General features: G+C 41.0%; 1 protein-coding gene across 4 annotated transcripts; it reads left to right on the forward strand.

Moving 5' to 3' along the window:
- Positions 1 to 495: 495 nt before the first annotated feature.
- LOC124007473 (T-cell surface antigen CD2-like) lies at positions 496 to 18,129 on the forward strand. Of its 4 annotated transcripts, XR_006833939.1 has the most exons (8): positions 496 to 854; positions 955 to 2,093; positions 2,328 to 2,450; positions 15,900 to 15,968; positions 16,086 to 16,145; positions 16,431 to 16,763; positions 16,953 to 17,484; positions 17,564 to 18,129. XR_006833939.1 is itself a non-coding variant. In XM_046318075.1 (7 exons), the coding sequence occupies exons 3-7, from the start codon at positions 16,097 to 16,099 to the stop codon at positions 17,782 to 17,784; spliced, it is 1,026 nt and encodes a 341-aa protein (XP_046174031.1). In that variant the 5' UTR covers positions 2,166 to 2,450; positions 15,900 to 15,968; positions 16,086 to 16,096; the 3' UTR covers positions 17,785 to 18,129. The 4 variants fall into 4 exon arrangements, 3 of the variants coding, with proteins under 3 accessions (XP_046174032.1, XP_046174033.1, XP_046174031.1); XM_046318075.1 differs by lacking the exons at positions 496 to 854; positions 955 to 2,093 and having other exon boundaries at positions 2,166 to 2,450; positions 16,953 to 17,237; positions 17,347 to 17,484; XM_046318076.1 differs by lacking the exons at positions 15,900 to 15,968; positions 16,086 to 16,145; positions 16,431 to 16,763; positions 16,953 to 17,484; positions 17,564 to 18,129 and adding exons at positions 3,879 to 3,980; positions 4,191 to 4,527 and having other exon boundaries at positions 955 to 1,248; positions 1,839 to 2,093.
- The last annotated feature ends 2,986 nt before the right edge of the window (positions 18,130 to 21,115 follow it).

The following is a 21,115-nucleotide window of genomic DNA, read 5'->3' on the forward strand; positions in this document are numbered from 1 at the left end:
GAAACTTGTAGATAAGAAAATAGGACTGATACTTTGCATTGCAAGTACACTGTTTTAGAAAGCTGTGGTAAAGTGGCTAACTGATGTGAAAATGAAACGGTCTGATGCGCATCAACAGAGCAAGGCAAACCACAGAAGTAAAACTAGGCCCAGAGTGTAAAATGCATTGGGTACTTTAGCAGGTTAGAATTCTATATTTGATATGAAGTGGTTAATGAGTGTGCTTTGCAGAGTAGCTCAAAAAGAAACGGTACAACTTGCATATGAACAGCGTCCCGCAGCCACACCTATTAGTGTTTCTACAGCTCAGTAGCTCTGCCTGGCCTGTGATCAGCCTGCTCTTCATGGAGAGAAGAATAAGTGTTATTATGTTGTTGACTGTACGTTTGTTTATCCCATGTGTCACTCTGTGTTGTTTTTGTCGCACTGCTTTGCTTTAACTTGGCCAGGTCGCAGTTGTAAATGAGAACTTGTTCTCAACTGGCCTACCTGGTTAAGTAATGGTGAAATAATGTATATATTTTTAAAAGTGAAAACATTAGTAGGACATGGAGGTGAGTTGACATTGTTTACACTGTGCTTAGGTGTAAGCACAAAATATTTTTTTTACATTTCTCTATTCAGTGACTGAAACTTGTAGAATGTTTGAACCCATATGCTGTGGTTTCATGACTAGTTGGCCATTTCCCCATAGCAGGAAACAGAACTGTCTGAGCGTATTGACAAATACACATTCATTTTATGCCAAACTTTCTAGTTTACAAACATGTCCTCACCCCATACTCTGAGAGTTTTAACATCTACTGGTGGGCTTCCAATGTGGATGATGCTTCTTCACCTCTACATAAGCTATGGTAAGTAGGCTGAATAGTTTTTCTGGATGAGTCAAAAAAATATTTTTAACTATAGTTTTTTGCTCATCTATTTTAAAGCATTGAAATGCTTTATTTTCAGTTGTTGCAGAAGACATCAGAGTAGTTGGACGAGTAGGAAACTCCATATTCCTTCACCCTAAAATGCACTTACACGCCAAGATCTCTGACATAAGATGGAAACATGATAATACAGATATGTTAATAGCTAGAAATGGTACGCTTGTTCATTTAATGGATAGGTGTGAGATCTTTCTAAATGGTTCACTGAAGTTTAATGAAGGACTGAAAAGAGACAGTGGAAATTATACTGTTCAACAATACAGTGAAAATGGAGGCCGTTTATCCGAGCGGCACATTGAGCTCAATATTCTAGGTGAGTTGTTTGAAATTACACAATTCTTCAATTTGTCAGGGAAGTTTTAGCACAAACATACACGTCTATGTTGATTAAAGAGGCAATCTGCAATTTGACCAATAACAGTGTTCACCCAGCCATTGTTTTGGTAAACAGCTGAGAGATGGGGTTGTAAAAATGTATCCACTCTCAAATTCAGACTGAGCTATGGATGCACAATATCAAGATTACTGTATTAACAATGTTTTAAACTATACAGTTAGTTTACAATCACATTGTTTATAAACAATGGAGTAAAACAGGCTTATATTTTGGTTTCTGGTGGGGTATGACAGTTGAACTAAGTTCATGAGGCATTAATAAGTAATATTCTTCAAGAATGAATGGGTATATCATTAATTTAAGTCCAAAAATGGATGTACCCACTTGCAAATTGCCCCTTTAACATACGAATTTGAGTTTTTTTATTTTGGCTTTCGTTCATTTATTGACCATGAATGTTAATTTGCTTAATTTTGACTGAAAATAATATTCTCTGTTGTAGCTTGTTGATTGACTTTGCACTGTGTGAGTGTATATTTGTGTGACATGATTGATTTACATTTCAGAACCTGTTTCCAAACCAAAGGTGAGAACCTCCTGTACTTATGATGGGAGAGTTGTTCTGACCTGCTCTGTTGATAAAGGAGACAGAGTTATGATGATCTGGACCGAGCAGCCATTTGCCTGGACAGGGTCCAATCAGACCCTGAGCTCAGGTCCTGTTCTATTCCTGGACAGCCATACGCCTGGAGACCTGACCTGTGTGGCAATGAACGAAATAAGTGAGGAAGGCTTCAGCCCAGTTGTCCCAACATGCAGAGGTACAGTAACTCCTCCTGGACTTTCTGCATACTATTGGTCCAGAACCGTTCTCTCTGGACAGTACAGTAGACCTGCCCATTACTTGTCCTTTAATTGAGAAGCACAGTATGTATTGAACCAAGCTTTGAAGGCACAAATATGAATCAGGGGATAGGGTACTACAGAACACAGTACCTTTTTAAAGATTCATGAATATATTTAGAATTAAACTGTGGCATTTGTTTCGGGAAAAGGTCACAGGTCAGCTGTGGCTGCATTTGGTCTCTTTGCATTTGCACTGACGACACTGGCCGTCGCCATTCTACATTTGAAGAAGAGGCGTCAGAAAAAGAGAAAAGGTCAAAGTCAGACTGAATGTAAGTATCTACTTTATGCGTTTTGTTGCATTTCTATGGAAAATTCACATGGTACATTTACATGGAACATTCACATGGAACATTCACATGGAAAATTCACATGGAACATTCACATGGAACATTCACATGGAAAATTCACATGGTACATTCACATGGAACATTCACATGGAAAATTCACATGGTACATTCACATGGAACATTCACATGGAACATTCACATGGAAAATTCACATGGTACATTCACATGGAACATTCACATGGAAAATTCATTCATTCATGGAACATTCACATGGAACATTTACATAGAACATTCACATGAAACATTCACATGGAACATTCACATGAAACATTCACATGGAACATTCACATGGAACATTCACATGGAACATTCACATGGAACATTCACATGGAACATTCACATAGAACATTCACATGGAACATTCACATGGAACATTCACATGGAACATTCACATGGAACATTCACATGGAACATTCACATGGAACATTCACATGGAACATTCACATGGTACATTTTACATGAAACATTCAACATTCACATGGAACATTCACATTTCACATGGAACATTCACATTTCACATGGAACATTCACATGGAACATTCACATGGAACATTCACATGGAACATTCACATGGAACATTTACATAGAACATTCACATGAAACATTCACATGGAACATTCACATAGAACATTCACATGGAACATTCACATGAAACATTCACATGGAACATTTACATAGAACATTTACATAGAACATTCACATGGAACATTCACATGGAACATTCACATGGAACATTCACATGGTACATTCATTCACATGAAACATTCACATGAAACATTCACATAGAACATGGAAACATTCACATGAAACATTCACATAGAACATTCACATGGAACATTCACACATTTCACATTCAGAACATTCACATGAAACATTCACATGGGACATTCACATGGAACATTCACATGAAACATTCACATGAAACATTCACATAGAACATTCACATGGAACATTCACATGGAACATTCACATGGTACATTCACATAGAACATTCACATGAAACATTCACATGAAACATTCACATAGAACATTCACATGAAACATTCACATGAAACATTCACATGAAACATTCACATAGAACATTCACATGGAACATTCACATGAAACATTCACATGAAACATTCACATAGAACATTCACATGGAACATTCACATGAAACATTCACATAGAACATTCACATAGAACATTCACATGAAACATTCACATGAAACATTCACATGAAACATTCACATGGAACATTCACATGAAACATTCACATAGAACATTCACATGGAACATTCACATGGAACATTCACATGGAACATTCACATGGAACATTCTATTTCCCAAACTGCACTGTTGTGTGTTTAGATGTGGAGGAGAACAACTACATTGAGATGCGTGGGGATTTATGCAACAAATGGCCACAGGAGGAGACCACAATCCACCCGGACCAAGACACCTCCCATTACGGTAACTCACAGTAGAGAATGACACACAATACATACCTATAACAGTTTATAGGCTTAAAGTTACTGCATTCATCTTAAGGTGGTTGGTGAGACAACCACATATCACAGTCATTTCATCATAGTTTGTGTACAGTAACAAGTCTTTTATTTTGACACCTCTTTATGATTATGAATGTATATTGTGTCCAATGTTGAAATTGTCTTTCCACAGAATTCTGCAGACCTCTTGCACCTGCTTCCAGCCAGAGAAAGAGACGACTGTCACTGGAGTTTAATGATATCTATGTATGAAGGACAATGTGTTAATGGCATTACAATAGCATTGATTTGTTTTCCAATGTGAAGTATGCAACTACGCACCATAATTACTGATCATTTTTTATAATTCATTATGGTGTATTTCTGCGATAGATGTATTTTTGTTGTATAGTCGTAGAGCCTAGAGAAGCGACATATAGGGCATTATTTCACCTGTATTTTGATATTGTATCATACCCGTACTGACTTCATTATCAGACTGGACCACTAGGTGGAAGCATTACAGTATGATAAAGAACCAGGGTGACAGAGGTGAGAAGAAACATCACAGGATTACTGTCATTACATCAATAGTTGTTTCAAAACATATGGACGCTGCTGGGACGACTGTAAATTATTCCATTTCAAACTCTTCTAGTTATTATTGTCTAATGTATGTTTAACTTCAAAATGTCCAGATAAAAGACTCCTGAGTGGCACAATGGTCTAAGGCACTGTTTCTCAGTGCAAGAGGTGTTACTACAGACCCTGGTTTGATTCCAGGCTGCATCACAACCGGCTGTGATTGAGGGTAGCTATCTCTCCAGTAACAGGGTTGGAGTTAAAACCTACAGGAGGGTAGATCTCCAGGAACAGGGTTGGAGTTAAAACCTACAGGAGGGTAGCTCTCCAGGAACAGGGTTGGAGTTAAAACCTACAGGAGGGTAGCTCTCCAGGAACAGGGGGTTGGAACAGGGTTGGAGTTAAAACCTACAGGAAGGTAGCTCTCCAGGAACAGGGTTTGAGTTAAAACCTACAGGAGGGTAGATCTCCAGGAACAGGGTTGGAGTTAAAAACCTACAGGAAGGTAGCTCTCCAGGAACAGGGTTGGAGTTAAAACCTACAGGAGGGTAGATCTCCAGGAACAGGGTTGGAGTTAAAACCTACAGGAGAATAGCTCTCCAAGAACAGGGTTGGAGTTAAAACCTACAGGAGAATAGCTCTCCAGGAACAGGGTTGGAGTTAAAACCTACAGGAGAATAGATACCAGGAACAGAGTTGAGTTAAAACCTACAGGAGAATAGCTCTCCAGGAACAGGGTTGGAGTTAAAACCTACAGGAGGGTAGATCTCCAGGAACAGGGTTGGAGTTAAAACCTACAGGAAGGTAGATCACCAGGAACAGAGTTGGAGTTAAAACCTACAGGAGGGTAGATCGCCAGGAACAGAGTTGGAGTTAAAACCTACACGAAGGTAGCTCTCCAGGAACAGGATTGGAGAGCCCTGGCACTACATCAGTGCAGATTCATTACAAGTGATGTTAGAATGAAGAATGTAAATACATGCAAACATGTTTACTACACGTTTTTTTAAATTGTCAAATAGACTACATATGCATACATACAATTGTTACAATTTTACTGTATGGATTGCAATGTCAGCTTAGTAAATTGATTGTTTTTAAACCTAATCTTAGCCAAATTTCATTTATTCATACCATTGCTACTGGTAATCCTGAAGAAAACACTAGCATAACATCACCTATCTACAGTATATAGTCAATTCCCCAATTGAATTTACATTTTGGCACACAAAGTGTCATTTAGCAGTGTACCAATGGCTCGAATCACAAATTGATTTTCATTGCGGATCTTAGTAAATAGGTACAAGGTCTTTATTACAAAGTACGTTTTGAGAAGACCACTTTCTTATCTTCTCAATGTCGTAAAGTACATATTTAGATTTATTTTGAACTAAAATAAATGTTTGGATAGTTAATGACATTTGCAGGTTATTTTTTCATTAAATAACTATGTAAATAATTAGTGGCTTAACTATTTCACATCAATTGTAATAATAAAAGTACATTTACTCATTTCACTACATTTTATCCGAATGTGTTATTCTAAAATTGGAATTAAAAAAACATTAAGGTATTTCCAATGTATTTCCCTTGATCTTCAATAGATTTGTGTAATAAAGAAGGAAGTATGTCTATTCTGCACAGAATTAAATGATGATCTAATAGGGTGCAGATAATGCTGTAGAAATAGCTGAGGTCTTTGTAAGTTCCAAATCTCAGGAAATATTTAAAGTTGAGAAATAGTTGCTAAATATTTTCTAAATATATGCACCATAAAGTAACTACTTAACTGGCTAGTGTTTTGTTAAATAAGCAATCAGTCCTCCATTTAATATATCATTTTTGGTATGATGTAAAAAGTAACTAATTATATCCAAAGCAATGAATAATGATGTTTATATTTGGATTGTTACCATTTGGGTTGTCTGCTTTGTAACAGACTGTAAAACCGGATTCCTCTAAGAAGGAAATGGACCTAGAACTCTCCCACTTCCTCTTACTGTCACATAACAACCAATTAAACCTCATTGGACACCGAAGAGATACCTGCATCTGTCACAGTAGCCTTACCGACATGGGTAAGCTACCGTCCTGTAGGTTTTAACACCTCCCTTGTAGACATAATGAGTCAGGTTACAGACCACATTGCTAGGCCTAAGACATAACAAGTCAGGTAGGACCAATGTAGATAGGCCTAAGACCCCTAGACATAACGAGTCAGGTTACAGATCATGTAGATATGCCTAAGACCCCTAGATACTGTATTACAAGTCATGTTACAGACCATGTAGCAAGGCCTGAGACCCCTAGACATAACGAGTCAGGTTACAGACAATGTAGATAGGCCTAAGACCCCTAGATACTGTATAACAAGTCAGGTTACAGACCATGTAGATAGGCCAAAGACCCCTAGACATAACGAGTCAGGTTACAGATCATGTAGATTGGCCTAAGACCCCTAGACCTAACAAGTCAGGTTACAGACAATGTAGATAGGCCTAAGACCCCTAGACATAACGAGTCAGGTTACAGACAATGTAGATAGGCCAAAGACCCCTAGACATAACGAGTCAGGTTACAGACCATGTTGCTAGGACCCCTAGATACTGTATAAAAAGTCAGGTTACAGACCACATTGCTAGGCCTAAGACATAACAAGACAGGTTACAGACAATGTAGATAGGCCAAAGACCCCTAGACATAACGAGTCAGGTTACAGACCATGTTGCTAGGACCCCTAGATACTGTATAACAACATAACGAGTCGACATAACGAGTCAGGTTACAGACCATGTAGCTCGGCCTAAGACCCCTAGACATAACAAGTCAGGTTACAGACCATGTAGCTGGGACCCCTAGATACTGTATAAAAAGTCAGGTTACAGACCACATTGCTAGGCCTAAGACATAACAAGACAGGTTACAGACAATGTAGATAGGCCAAAGACCCCTAGACATAACGAGTCAGGTTACAGACAATGTAGATAGGCCAAAGACCCCTAGACATAACAAGTCAGGTTACAGACCATGTAGCTAGGCCTAAGATATTACAAGTCAGGTTACAGACCATGTAGCTAGGCCTAAGATATTACAAGTCAGGTTACAGACCACATTGCTAGGCCTAAGACATAACAAGTCAGGTTACAGACCATGTAGCAAGGACCCCTAGATACTGTAGAACAAGTCATGTTACAGACCATGTAGCTAGGACCCCTTGATACTGTACAACAAGTCATGTTACAGACCGTGTAGCTAGGCCTAAGACCCCTCGACATAACGAGTCAGGTTATAGACCATGTAGCTCGGCCTAAGACTCCTAGACATAACAAGTCAGGTTACAGACCATGTAGCTCGGCCTAAGACCCCTAGACATAACAAGTCAGGTTACAGACCATGTAGCTAGGACCCCTAGACATAACTAGTCAGGATACAGACCATGTAGCTGGGACCCCTAGATACTGTATAACAAGTCATGTTACAGACCATGTAGATAGGCCTAAGACCCCTAGACTTAACGAGTCAGGATACAGACCATATTACTAGGCCTAAGACATTACAAGTCAGGTTACAGACCATGTAGCTAGGACCCCTAGATACTGTTGAACAAGTCATGTTTCAGATCATGTAGCTGGGCCTGAGACCCCTAGACATAACTAGTCAGGATACAGACCATGTTGCTAGGACCCCTAGATACTGTATAACAAGTCATGTTACAGACCATGTAGCTAGGACCCCTATATACTATATAACAAGTCATGTTACAGACCATGTAGATAGGCCAAAGACCCCTCGACATAACGAGTCAGGTTACAGAAAATGTAGCTAGAACTAAGACCCCTAGACATAACGAGTTAGGATACAGACCATTAAGATAGGCCTAAGACCCCTAGATACTGTATAACAAGTCATGTTACAGATCATGTAGCTTGGCCTAAGAACCCTAGGCATAACGAGTCAGGTTACAGATAATGTAGATAGGCCAAAGACCCCTCGACATAACGAGTCAGGATACAGACCACATTACGAGGCCTAAGACATAACAAGTCAGGTTACAGACCATGTAGCTAGGACCCCTTGATACTGTATAACAAGTCATGTTACAGACCGTGTAGCTAGGCCTAAGACTCCTCGACATAACGAGTCAGGTTATAGACCATGTAGATAGGCCTAAGACCCCTAGACATATTACAAGTCAAGTCAGGTTACAGACCATGTAGATATTACAAGTCAGGTTACCTAAGACCCCAGACCACATTGCTAGGCCTAGACATAACAAGTCAGGTTACAGACCATGTTAGACTAGGACCCCCATGTAGACATAACTAGTCAGGATACAGACCATGGCCTAAGCTGGGACCCATGTAGCTAGATAATGTGTTGAACAAGTCATGTTTTGTCAGACTTGTCATTATGCTTTCCCTTCTGTTCGGCCTTAAGACCCCTAGACATAACGATCGTCAGGTTCCTGCAGATTCAATGTCATTTAGGCTTTCCAAGACTTGTCCTCTGATTAGAGTCCCTATTTCTCCCCTTGTTTTCCGTTTCTGTCCTGATCCTTGACCATATGTGTCTTTGGCCTAAGACATTTCAAGTCAGGTTACAGACCATGTAGCCTTCCCGAGGAACCCTAGACATTTACTAGTCAGTCTGTCCAGACCATGGAATTAGTTTTTATGTTTTGTTTTCCCCTAGACATAACTAGTCAGGATACAGACCATGTAGCTGGGACCCCTAGATACTGTATAACAAGTCATGTTACAGACCATGTAGATAGGCCTAAGACCCCTAGACATAACGAGTCAGGATACAGACCATATTACTAGGCCTAAGACATTACAAGTCAGGTTACAGACCATGTAGCTAGGACCCCTAGATACTGTTGAACAAGTCATGTTTCAGATCATGTAGCTGGGCCTAAGACCCCTCGACATAACAAGTCAGGTTACAGACCATGTAGATAGGCCAAAGACCCCGAGATATAACCAGTCATGTTACAGACCATGTTGCGAGGCATAAGACTCCTAGACATAACGAGTCATGTTACAGACCATGTATTTATTTTATTTTATTTTTATTTCACCTTTATTTAACCAGGTAGGCTAGTTGAGAACAAGTTCTCATTTGCAACTGCGACCTGGCCAAGATAAAGCATAGCAGTGTGAACAGACAACACAGAGTTACACATGGAGTAAACAATTAACAAGTCAACACATTAGAAAAAAAGGGGAGTCTATATACATTGTGTGCAAAAGGCATGAGGAGGTAGGCGAATAATTACAATATTGCAGGTTAACACTGGAGTGATAAATGATCAGATGATCATGTACAGGTAGAGATATTGGTGTGCAAAAGAGCAGAAAAGTAAATAAATAAAAACTGTGGGGATGAGGTAGGTGAAAATGGGTGGGCTATTTACCAATAGATTATGTACAGCTGCAGCGATCGGTTAGCTGCTCAGATAGCTGGGACCGAGAGACTTAAAAACAGCTTCTATCTCAAGGCCATCAGACTGTTAAACAGCCACCACTAACATTGAGTGGCTGCTGCCAACACACTGTCATTGACACTGACCCAACTCCAGCCACTTTAATAATGGTAATTGATGGGAAATTATGTAAATATATCACTAGCCACTTTAAACAATGCTACCTTATATAATGTTACTTACCCTACATTATTCATCTCATATGCATATGTATATACTGTACTCTACATCATCGACCGCATCCTTATGTAATACATGTATCACTAGCCACTTTAACTATGCCACTTTGTTTACTTTGTCTACACACTCATCTCATATGTATATACTGTACTCGATACCATCTACTATATGCTGCTCTGTACCATCACTCATTCATATATCCTTATGTACATATTCCTTATCCCCTTACACTGTGTATAAGACAGTAGTTTTGGAATTGTTAGTTAGATTACTTGTTGGTTATCACTGCATTGTCGGAACTAGAAGCACAAGCATTTCGCTACACTCGCATTAACATCTGCTAACCATGTGTATGTGACAAATAAAATTTGATTTGATTTGATAGCTGATGTTTGAAGTTGGTGAGGGAGATAAAAGTCTCCAACTTCAGCGATTTTTGCAATTTGTTCCAGTCGCAGGCAGCAGAGTACTGGAACGAAAGGCGGCCGAATGAGGTGTTGGCTTTAGGGATGATCAGTGAGATACACCTGCTGGAGCGCGTGCTACGGATGGGTGTTGCCATCGTGACCAGTGAACTGAGATGCGGAGCTTTACCTAGCATGGCCTTGTAGATGACCTGGAGCCAGTGGGTCTGGCGACGAATATGTAGCGAGGGCCAGCCGACTAGAGCATACAAGTCGCAGTGGTGGGTAGTATAAGGTGCTTTAGTGACAAAACGGATGGCACTGTGATAAACTGCATCCAGTTTGCTGAGTAGAGTGTTGGAAGTGATTTTGTAGATGACATCGCCGAATTCGAGGATTGGTAGGATAGTCAGTTTTACTAGGGTAAGCTTGGCAGCGTGAGTGAAGGAGGCTTTGCTGCGGAATAGAAAGCCGACTCTTGATTTGATTTTCGATTGGAGATGTTTGATATGGGTCTGGAAGGAGAGTTTGCAGTCTAGCCAGACACCTAGGTACTTATAGGTGTCCACATATTCAAGGTCGGAACCATCCAGTGTGGTGATGCTAGTCGGGCATGCGGGTGCAGGCAGCGATCGGTTGAACGAGTCGGGGTGTTAAGCATATCCCAGTTTAGGTCACCTAACAGAACAAACTCTGAAGCTAGATGGGGGGCAATCAATTCACAAATGGTGTCCAGGGCACAGCTGGGAGCTGAGGGGGGTCGGTAAGCAGGCGGCAACAGTGAGAGACTTATTTCTGGAGAGAGTAATTTTCAGAATTAGTAGTTTGAACTGTTTGGGTATGGACCTGGAAAGTATGACATTACTTTGAAGGCTATCTCTGCAGTAGACTGCAACTCCTCCCCCTTTGGCAGTTCTATCTTGACGGAAGATGTTGTAGTTGGGTATGGAAATCTCTGAATTTTTGGTGGCCTTCCCGAGCCAGGATTCAGACACGGCAAGGACATCAGGGTTAGCAGAGTGTGCTAAAGCAGTGAGTAAAACAAACTTAGGGAGGAGGCTTCTGATGTTGACATGCATGAAACCAAGGCTTTTTCGATCACAGAAGTCAACAAATGAGGGTGCCTGGGGACATGCAGGGCCTGGGTTTATCTCCACATCACCCGTGGAACAGAGAAGGAGTAGTATGAGGGTGCGGCTAAAGGCTATCAAAACTGGTCGCCTAGAGTGTTGGGGACAGAGAATAAGAGGAGCAGGTTTCTGGGCATGGTAGAATATATTCAGGGCATAATGCGCAGACAGGGGTATGGTGGCGTGCGGGTACGGCGGAGGTAAGCCCAGGCACTGGGTGATGATGAGAGAGGTTTTATCTCTGGACATGCTGGTTGTAATGGGTGAGGTCACCGCATATGTGGGAGGTGGGACAAAGGAGGTATCAGGGGTATGAGGAGTGGGACTAGGGGCTCCATTGTGAACTAAAACAATGATAACTAACCTGAGCAACAGTATACAAGGCATATTGACATTTGAGAGAGACATACAGCGAGGCATACAGTAATCACAGGTGTTGAATTGGGAAAGCTAGCTAAAACAGTGGGTGAGACAACAGCTAATCAGCTAGCATAACAACAGCAGGTAAAATGGCATTGACTAGGCAACGGGGCCGAAAGATAAAACAAACAAGCAGAATGGAGTACCATGATTAATGGACAGTCCAGCGTGCATCAGCTATGTAGCCAAGTGATCAGAGTCCAGGGGCAGCGGTGGATGGGGCAGGGGGGCTGGACTGGCGAGTGTTATCCAGGTTTAAAAAAACTAACAATGACTAAATAGCTTGTAGCTAGTTAGCTGGTTAGCTTCTGGAGGTTCTTGAGTGTGTTCTAAAAATGAAAAATAATAGCGATTCCGTATCACATTGGGTGAGGCAGGTTTCCGGAAGGTATAAACAAATTTTAAAAATCGGGAAGAGATAGAAAGTACATATGGGCCACTGCGATGCAGACGGTTAGCAGGCCTGTGCTAACAAGCTAACAGATTAGCAGGCCGGGGTAAACAAGGTAGTAGTTAGCGGACCTGGGCTAAGCAAGCTAGCAGTTAGCATGCCGAATTAGCAAGCAAGGAGATAGCGTGGGCTAGAGAGTTAGCCTTTGGAGGACGACGCGATGGGGTGAGTCTGTTTATTCCTCTTCATGCAGTGACATCGATAGACCGGTCGTGGGTCCGGGTATAGAAGCCCAGGAGTATGCTAGGAACACAGGAGCTCTGGCCGGGCTATCTTCAAGCTACGTGGGTGGAAACGCTAGCCAGGAGTAATCAACCAGGGTTGCGGTTTAGCTCGATAGCTAGTTGTGAAGATCCAGCTGAAAAAAAATTTCAGTTTGCGGAGGGAATCCGGGGATAAAAAATAAATAGGTCCGTTATGCTCTGGTTAGCGTCGCGTTGTTCGAACTGGCGAGAGCTTTCCGAGCTAAAGGTTAGCTGATGACTGGTTAGCTGAAGACCGAAGACTGAAGACATAGCTGATGGTTAGCTGGCTAGCTTCAGTTGAGGGGTTCCGGTTCCGAAGTAAATATAAATACTTTAGGAAAAGTAGCTACATTGGGTGAGGCGGATTGCAGGAGAGTATTTGGAAGCTTAGGTTTAGCAAAATGTTTTTAAAGATATGCGAAGAAAAATATCTAAAACGAGAAAGAGATGATATTTACAGATATTTACAGAGAGACGATGCGAAAGGATCAGGCTTGGGACTTACTGCTAGCCCCAGAGTCAATCAAGGCGCCATCTTGCCATCTTGGATGGGCTGGACATGAATTAACAAAATACATCATACAAATAAATACTTCAAGTATATAAGGAAACATAACTAGGTAGACACTGATGTTGTAGGAATAGTAACATTATGGGCATTCAGGTTAAAACGTGTGTTTATACTCTGAGTCTAATTATTGACCTTTCTGTTTAGTTTAGTTTAGTTTATTTTATTTTTACAGGGACAGTGCACATTAATCAACGTTTCAGTAAAAGTGCCGGTTTTAGCCAGCCGGCTAATTTTCAACCGCAGTCCCTGGGCAGGTTATTAAAAACAATTACAATATAGACAATAGCACCATAGAACAAGCAAGACATAGCAACATAGGACAAACAAGACATAGCATACAGACAGAGCAACATAGAACAAAAAGCAGCAAAACAAAATTCATAAAAGCAACAAAGTTTTTCCACACCTCACAAGCTACAGACAACAGACAGCATGGAAAGCGGCAACACACAGCTAGGGACCATGTTCACAAATCTGATTGACCTTTAGCCAGGTCTTCAAGCATTTTGTGAAAGTGTGATATGTGGTGCAGTTATGTGTGTCTGATGGCAGTGTATTCCAGACATGGGAAGCTCTCACAGAGATTGCAGATTTACTAAAGGTGCTTTTCCTTAGGGGAACTATACAGTCACCTCTCATGGCAGACCTTGTGGATCTGCTGCCATATGTCTGGGTTTTCTGTTTAACAAAAATATTGAGTGGAGGGGGAGCCAGGCCATTAAGGATCTTGAATACAAGACATGCGTCGGTGTATTGCACAAGATTCTCCCAACTCAAGAGCTCATGCTTTCTAAGGATGTGACAATGATGATGGCTATTGGGCTTCCTATCAAGCACTTTGAGAGCCTGTTTGTAGACAGACTGAATAGGTTTTAATGTTGTACAGCAAGCTTGGGCCCAACTAGTCAAGCAGTATGTTAAGTGAGGGAGTATCATAGAATTGAAGTACAGTTTTGCTACCTCTGTAGTCAAACAATTTCATATAAATCGGAAATTAGCTAGGTTGAATTTGGTTATTTGAATTACCTTTTTCACATGCTTTTTAAAAGAGAGGTTGGAATCAAGTATGATGCCAAGGTACTTAAAATCGGATACCACCTGGAGCTTCTCCCCTGACACATAGACATCTGGCTCAGTAGCATCTGTTGCCCTCTTTGTGAAGAACATGCAAACAGTTTTTTTCACATTGAGATGCAAACACGAGTCACTGAGCCACTTTGTAACCTGGACCATTACAGTAGTGAGTTCTTGTGCAGCTTGTTGTTTGCTCTTTGCATGCACATATATCACTGTATCATCTGCATACATTTGAACTTCAGACCCAGTACAGACAGAAGGCAGATCATTAATGTACAGGCTGAACAGGAGGGGCCCCAGTATTGACCCTTGGGGCACGCCCACATCATAGCTACGAGTGGGCGACAGCTCATTGCTCACTCTGACACACTGAGTTCTGCCTTCAAGGTATGATTTCATCCATCTCAAGGCATCAGGGGAAAAGTTGAAGTTGGACAATTTTGTGATGAGAATCTCATGGTTAACAGTATCAAAAGCCTTCCTTAGGTCCAGAAACACAGCCCCAACAGCACCCCCTTTGTCCATCTTGGACTTCACATTTTCCAGAAGAAAGCAGTTGGCCGTTTCTGTGGAGTGTTTCGCTCTGAAGCCAAACTGCATGGAGTGTAATGTGAAGGGGCTGTTGTTGAGGTGGGCAATCAGTTGTTCTGCTACACACTTTTCAACAACCTTTGACACCACAGGTAGTATACTAATGGGCCTGTAGTTACTCACGTCAGCAGGGTCGCCTGATTTAAAGATGGCCGTTATTATGGCCGACTTCCATACCCTTGGAAACACACCAAGACCAATAGATGTGTTGGTGACCTTAGTAATGGGGCCAATGAGTGACTCTTTGTAGTTTTTAAGAAAGGTAGAGTCCATCCCAAACACATCTTTGGCTTTAGAGTGTCTGTTGGTGTCTGGAAGCTATAAATGAAAGGTGTGTCAGCCGACCTCCACATGTCTTAAGATAGAGTGTGAGCACTGAGCGGAGGTCAAACTAACATCACAAACTGTAGTTCAAACTGTTTTCATATTGTAAAGGAGAGGATTTATGATAGGTATGCGGAGAATATATAATTTCTGAAATACATCTAGAGTATTTGTCATCCATTTCATTCTAGAAAAAGTAAACAATTTTTCTCCACATTTTGACTTTGGTAAGTTAATTTTGTTCTGAAATCATACACATATATTGCTATTACGTATATTGCTATTACAGATATCAGATATTACAGTATTACTTTTCCTCTTCCTGCTTCTGTACTGCTGACACTTACAGATGGTCCAAAAATCCCTTGTTCTCATCAAACTACATGGTAGTGAATAATACCTCACAATGTGTAATAAGTTACAACTTCTGTTCTTCAAACAGGTACTTGTGGTTGGGAGTTCACACCAAGTAACATATGACATAAAGAAGTGTTCTCTCACTGATACGCAAGTAAGATGTCTTGTCAAAAAGCCTGTCATTCATTTGTAGTGCATCCATCATCATCATCCACTGCTATCTATACCATTTTATAATAACCCTGTAGCTTCATTCACTCTTCTTGTGCAGGCAGAAGAGAAATGATCCCTCTGATAATTGTAGTTCTGGTGGCCACAGCGGCAGCACAAGGTAAGACATTATATTACAAAGATTATAATGGAATCAATTGTATTAAACATGAGCTTATCCATGGTAGGATCCAAAACAGAAATTTCAGAAAAATATGATAATTGTTAAAAATGTTCTGTAAATACCAATTTACATGTATTCCCTTTAATGGTTAACAAATGTTTAAATCAATAGATAGATAGATCAATGCTATTTTTGTCACCTTTGATACAAATATTTCTTGAAAGCACCTTCAGACATTAATAAATGACTATGTGTGCCTAAAATAACATCTATTCTCTACAGTTAGTGCTAAGTTCTGTAATCTCACTGAGGAGAGTGGAAATCATCAATGCTATGGGGCTGTGGGAGAATGTTTGTCCTTACGTCTGACTGCAAACACAGCTGAAGAAAGGATTACATTGAAGAAAGGTGATAATCGTATTCTGAACTTCCAAACTGGAGAAGACTGGAGATCTAAACTGCATCAGGATTATGTGAATCGCTCCGAGTTCTTTAATAATGGAACATTCAGACTGGACAGAGTTATAGAGGATGACTCTGGAGATTACCAATTGGATATATTTAATTCAGAGGGAACACAGTTGCGGAGAGTCAACATGCAACTTGAGATACAAGGTAAAGAAGCATTTTTTATATAGAGAATCAAGTATCCTGTAGTAAGGGAGAACATTTTAACTGCCAGTATTATAGTTACAGTATAAAATGTATAATATGATATTAGCATGAATCAGAGATACCAAGAAGCACCATATGAAAGTACAACAGTGTTTTGTTAGATCATGCTAAGATGTTTGTGTCTGTCAGCCCCGGTGTCAGAGCCAGTGTTGTCTCACCTCTGTCTGCCTCATGGAGAAACCGTGGCCACATGCTCCTCAGAGGGAGATGGTCTTCAGTACAGCTGGACCCTGAATGGCCAGAATCTGACCAGGAGTGTAGCCTATGACCACTACCAGAACAGTGTCATCATGCTGAAGAGTGATGTGACAGGAAACCTGACCTGTATGGTTCAGAATAAAGTCAGCAGCAGCAACTCCACTATTCATCTACTGGCCTGCCAAAGTAATGTCAGAACAGTTTCCTTCCCACAATGTAAGAATTCAAATGAAATTGACTTGCCCGATAAGATCATTTTATTGATTGGTTATTGTTGACACTGTTGATTAATCCTACTCTCAGAATTATGTTTGTCTCTTCCCAGTTTTCTCCTCCCAGATTCGTTTTGTAATTGTGACAGTAGGTATAGCTCTAGCTGTTGGAACCCTTGTCCTACTTCTTGCGGTGTTTGTTGGCGTAAACCGTCTCTGTGGGAAACTGAGATTTGGACATACTACTTCAGGTAAAATTATGTCATGTTTGTTTCATGGCCAGAATCGACACCTGCTGTTTTATTGGTCTTCTAACCAGTCTTTCCCCAGGTTGCTCTAATGATGAGGGTGATGCTGTTGTATACACTGAAGTATTCAACACAAGAAAGAGAGAAGTCAACCAGGAACCTACAGAGATGGTGGAGTATGGAGAGATCAAAATGGCTGCCAGTGTTAATGAGGAAGAAAGCCCCAAGAATCAGGGGGACATGGAAATGACAACCAACCAGACATATGACACATCTTTTCTGACAACTTTCGGCAGGACTTAGTAGAAACCAAACATGTAAGAGTGTATTACTCCCTTGTATATGTTTGTGTTGTCATTTGAGTCTATGAAAATGTGTATTGCTTCAAATCTTGAACTTTTAACCCTTTCAACCATACCTCTTAACCAAATGGAGGGACGTTGGTCTGAAACAACAGATGACTGTTAAATATCTTAATTTTATGATTGTGTGATGTTTACAGTGTTTGGGATCTTTTGCAATATTGTGTGTTTGCCATCCATTCTCCTTCATTTGCTGCTGACTTGGGATTGTACTTTACCTGGCAATGTCAGAGTGTTAAATACTAAACGTAGGAGAGAAACATTGATGAACATGATAGCTTAACTTCCTTGCAATATCATACTTTTTAAACTTGAAAAGCTATTTTACAAGGATGTCATCTTATCAGATGTAAATATAATTGAATAAATACATTTGTTTGATCAATAATCCTCCTCAGTTTCTCTTTGAGTAACATCATGCACAAACTGCAGCAAAAGTATTCCCACATGCAACAAGTAAACAGCAGATGGTTATGTATTGAAATAGAAAAACACTCACATGAGTATGTACTGTAAATATCCCCAGCATTCATGCCTCACCAGAACTCTTCCTTTAGATGTGTTTACTCAGGTTACAGTAAAGTTAGTAGCAGAAGTGCTTCTTTCAGGAAAGAGTAAAAGGCATCATGACCTCTGTTCAGACCTGATGCATTCTCAAAACCTCTGTATAGCTTACTCATACGATTGAGGCCCAGTTTAATTGCTTAGATACCTGTCCGCAAATAGAAACATCTCAGTTGTAACCAAACTAGCAATATGTGTTTTTCAGTAGTCAGTCCTTGCAGTGCATGTTCTCAGCAAACAGAGCTGTGGTAAAGGTGGCTATTGGTGAGTCTGTTATGAAAACAGTTTGATGTGTTTCATCAGAATAAGGGAAGTTAAACTAGGCCTAGAGTGTAAAATGCATCTCCTGGCCAGCAGGTAATTATTATTATTATTAACAATATGGTTTCGGTGAAGTTCAGTCCTAAACTTGGTCTTTGCACCTGCATTAGAATAGATTAAATATCTGTTAAAGTTAAATAGCAGAAGATAAAGTATCATTCAAATAACAGAGAAATGTTCAAATATTATAGCCAAGGGCATACAGTAGCCAAGTGTCAGCACCAACCGAGTCAAGGTCTGTGCTCTGCCAGGAAGCCTTGATAAGCACATCAGGTTCATGCAATTAAGGTGGTCATCAGTGAGTGTCCTAGCCATGAGGCTTTTAGTTGCTCACAAGTGTCAAAGCTGTGTTGACAGTAGTAGCAGCAGGAACTGTCAGGGCAAGGTAGCTTCCATGGGAGGAAATGATGACTGTGCTTGAATCCAAAAGTGTGGCAAGTGAAGTGTGTGATAACAAATGGAAAATAGTGAAATCAAAGAATGGAACAAAACGAGGAAAAGTTGTAGTAGAAGACAAGGTCCGGTCCAATAATGCATTTCTTATTGGACTGCGTTTTTTTGGACAAGTAGATTAATTTGGGAAATCCATTTGTAATATCGAGGACTGTGAAGAAAGCAGTGGGAATTGTGGATCCAATCAAGGTGACTAAAAGGGCCTTGTGTTGGTTAAATGTTTTGATAAAGAACAGAAGAAGCTGCACTGGACCTGGATAAATTGTCCACGTCAGAAGTGACATGTATTGATCTTCGGAGCAGGGTGCCTGCCAAAGGAGTTATCGCTAGAGTCTCATTGGATGTAGATGATGAGTACCGTAGTCACAAAATCCCAGAAGTGGTTAGTGCACGTCGCCTGACCCATATGCTAAATGGAAGGAAGGAGAAAAGCCTATCGATATTATTGTTATTTGAGGAGACTCTACCTGTATATGTGAAGCTTGGATATGTGAGGTTTGCGGTGAGGGCATTTGTGTCAAAACCTTTATAGTGTGGAAATTGTAAAGGATATGGTCACGTGTCAAATGTTTGCAGACGGGGAAGTATAATATTGAAGAATATGTTACTGAAAAATGTTGGACCTGTTGTGGGGACCATACTCCGGACTTCCTTGAGTGCCCTGTAAAGGTCAAGGTGTCAAGGATCAGGGCTGCTCAGAGGATCTCCTATGAGTAGGTGGTGAAGAGAGTCGAAGGGGCAAGGGGAAATAGTGTTGAAGACATGGCGTTAGTTGAAAACAGTTGTTTTATGTATATCGGGTGATCAAATCAAATCAAGTTTTATTGGTCACATACACAGGGTTAGCAGTTGTTAACACGAGTATAGTGAAATGATTTTCTTCTAGTTCCGGCCGCGCAGTAATATCTAATAAGTAATCTAACAATTTCACAACAACTACCTTGCACACACAAGTGTAAAGGAATGATTAAGAATATGTACATATTCTGCTCAAAAAAATAAAGGGAACACTTAAACAACACAATGTAACTCCAAGTCAATCACACTTCTGTAAAATCAAACTGTCCACTTAGGAAGCCACACTGACTGACAATAAATGTCACATGCTGTTGTGCAAATGGAATAGACAACAGGTGGAAATTATAGGCAATTATCAGGACACCCCCAAAAAAGGAGTGGTTCTGCAGGTGGTGACCACAGACCACTTCTCAGTTCCTATGCTTCCTGGCTGATGTTTTGGTCACTTTTGAATGCTGGCGGTGCTTTCACTCTAGTGGTAGCATGAGACGGAGTCTACAACCCACACAAGTGGCTCGGGTAGTGCAGCTCATCCAGGATGGTACATCAATGCGAGCTGTGGCAAGAAGGTTTGCTGTGTCTGTCAGCGTAATGTCCAGAGCATGGAGGCGCTACCAGGAGACAGGCCAGTACATCAGGAGATGTGGAGGAGGCCCGTAGGAGGGCAACAACACAAGCATCAGGACCACTACCTCCACCTTTGTGCAAGGAGGAGCAGGAGGAGCACTGACAGAGCCCTGCAAAATGACCTCCAACAGGCCACAAATGTGCATGTGTCTGCTCAAACGGTCAGAAACAGACTCCATGAGGGTGGTATGAGGGCCCAACGTCCACAGGTGGGGGTTGTGCTTACAGCCCAATACCGTGCAGGACGTTTGGCATTTGCCAGAGAACACCAAGATTGGCAAATTCGCCACTGGCGCCCTGTGCTCTTCACAGATGAAAGCAGGTTCACACTGAGCACATGTGACAGACGTGACAGAGTCTGAAGACGCCATGTAGAACGTTCTGCTGCCTGCAACATCCTCCAGCATGACCGGTTTGGCGGTGGGTCAGTCATGGTGTGGGGTGGCATTTCTTTGGGGGGCCGCACAGCCCTCCATGTGCTCGCCAGAGGTAGTCTGACTGCCATTAGG

Source organism: Oncorhynchus gorbuscha, linkage group LG20 (genome assembly GCF_021184085.1).
Source record: "Oncorhynchus gorbuscha isolate QuinsamMale2020 ecotype Even-year linkage group LG20, OgorEven_v1.0, whole genome shotgun sequence".
Taxonomy (NCBI): Eukaryota; Metazoa; Chordata; class Actinopteri; order Salmoniformes; family Salmonidae; genus Oncorhynchus; species Oncorhynchus gorbuscha.

Excerpts from the sequence above, each read along its gene's own strand:
- LOC124007473 (XM_046318075.1), top strand. The coding sequence starts at position 16,097 with ATGATCCCTCTGATAATTGTAGTTCTGGTGGCCACAGCGGCAGCACAA. Across the intron at positions 17,238-17,346 it reads AACAGTTTCCTTCCCACAAT|TTTTCTCCTCCCAGATTCGT; the intron begins GTAAGAATTCAA and ends GTCTCTTCCCAG. Across the intron at positions 17,485-17,563 it reads ATTTGGACATACTACTTCAG|GTTGCTCTAATGATGAGGGT; the intron begins GTAAAATTATGT and ends GTCTTTCCCCAG.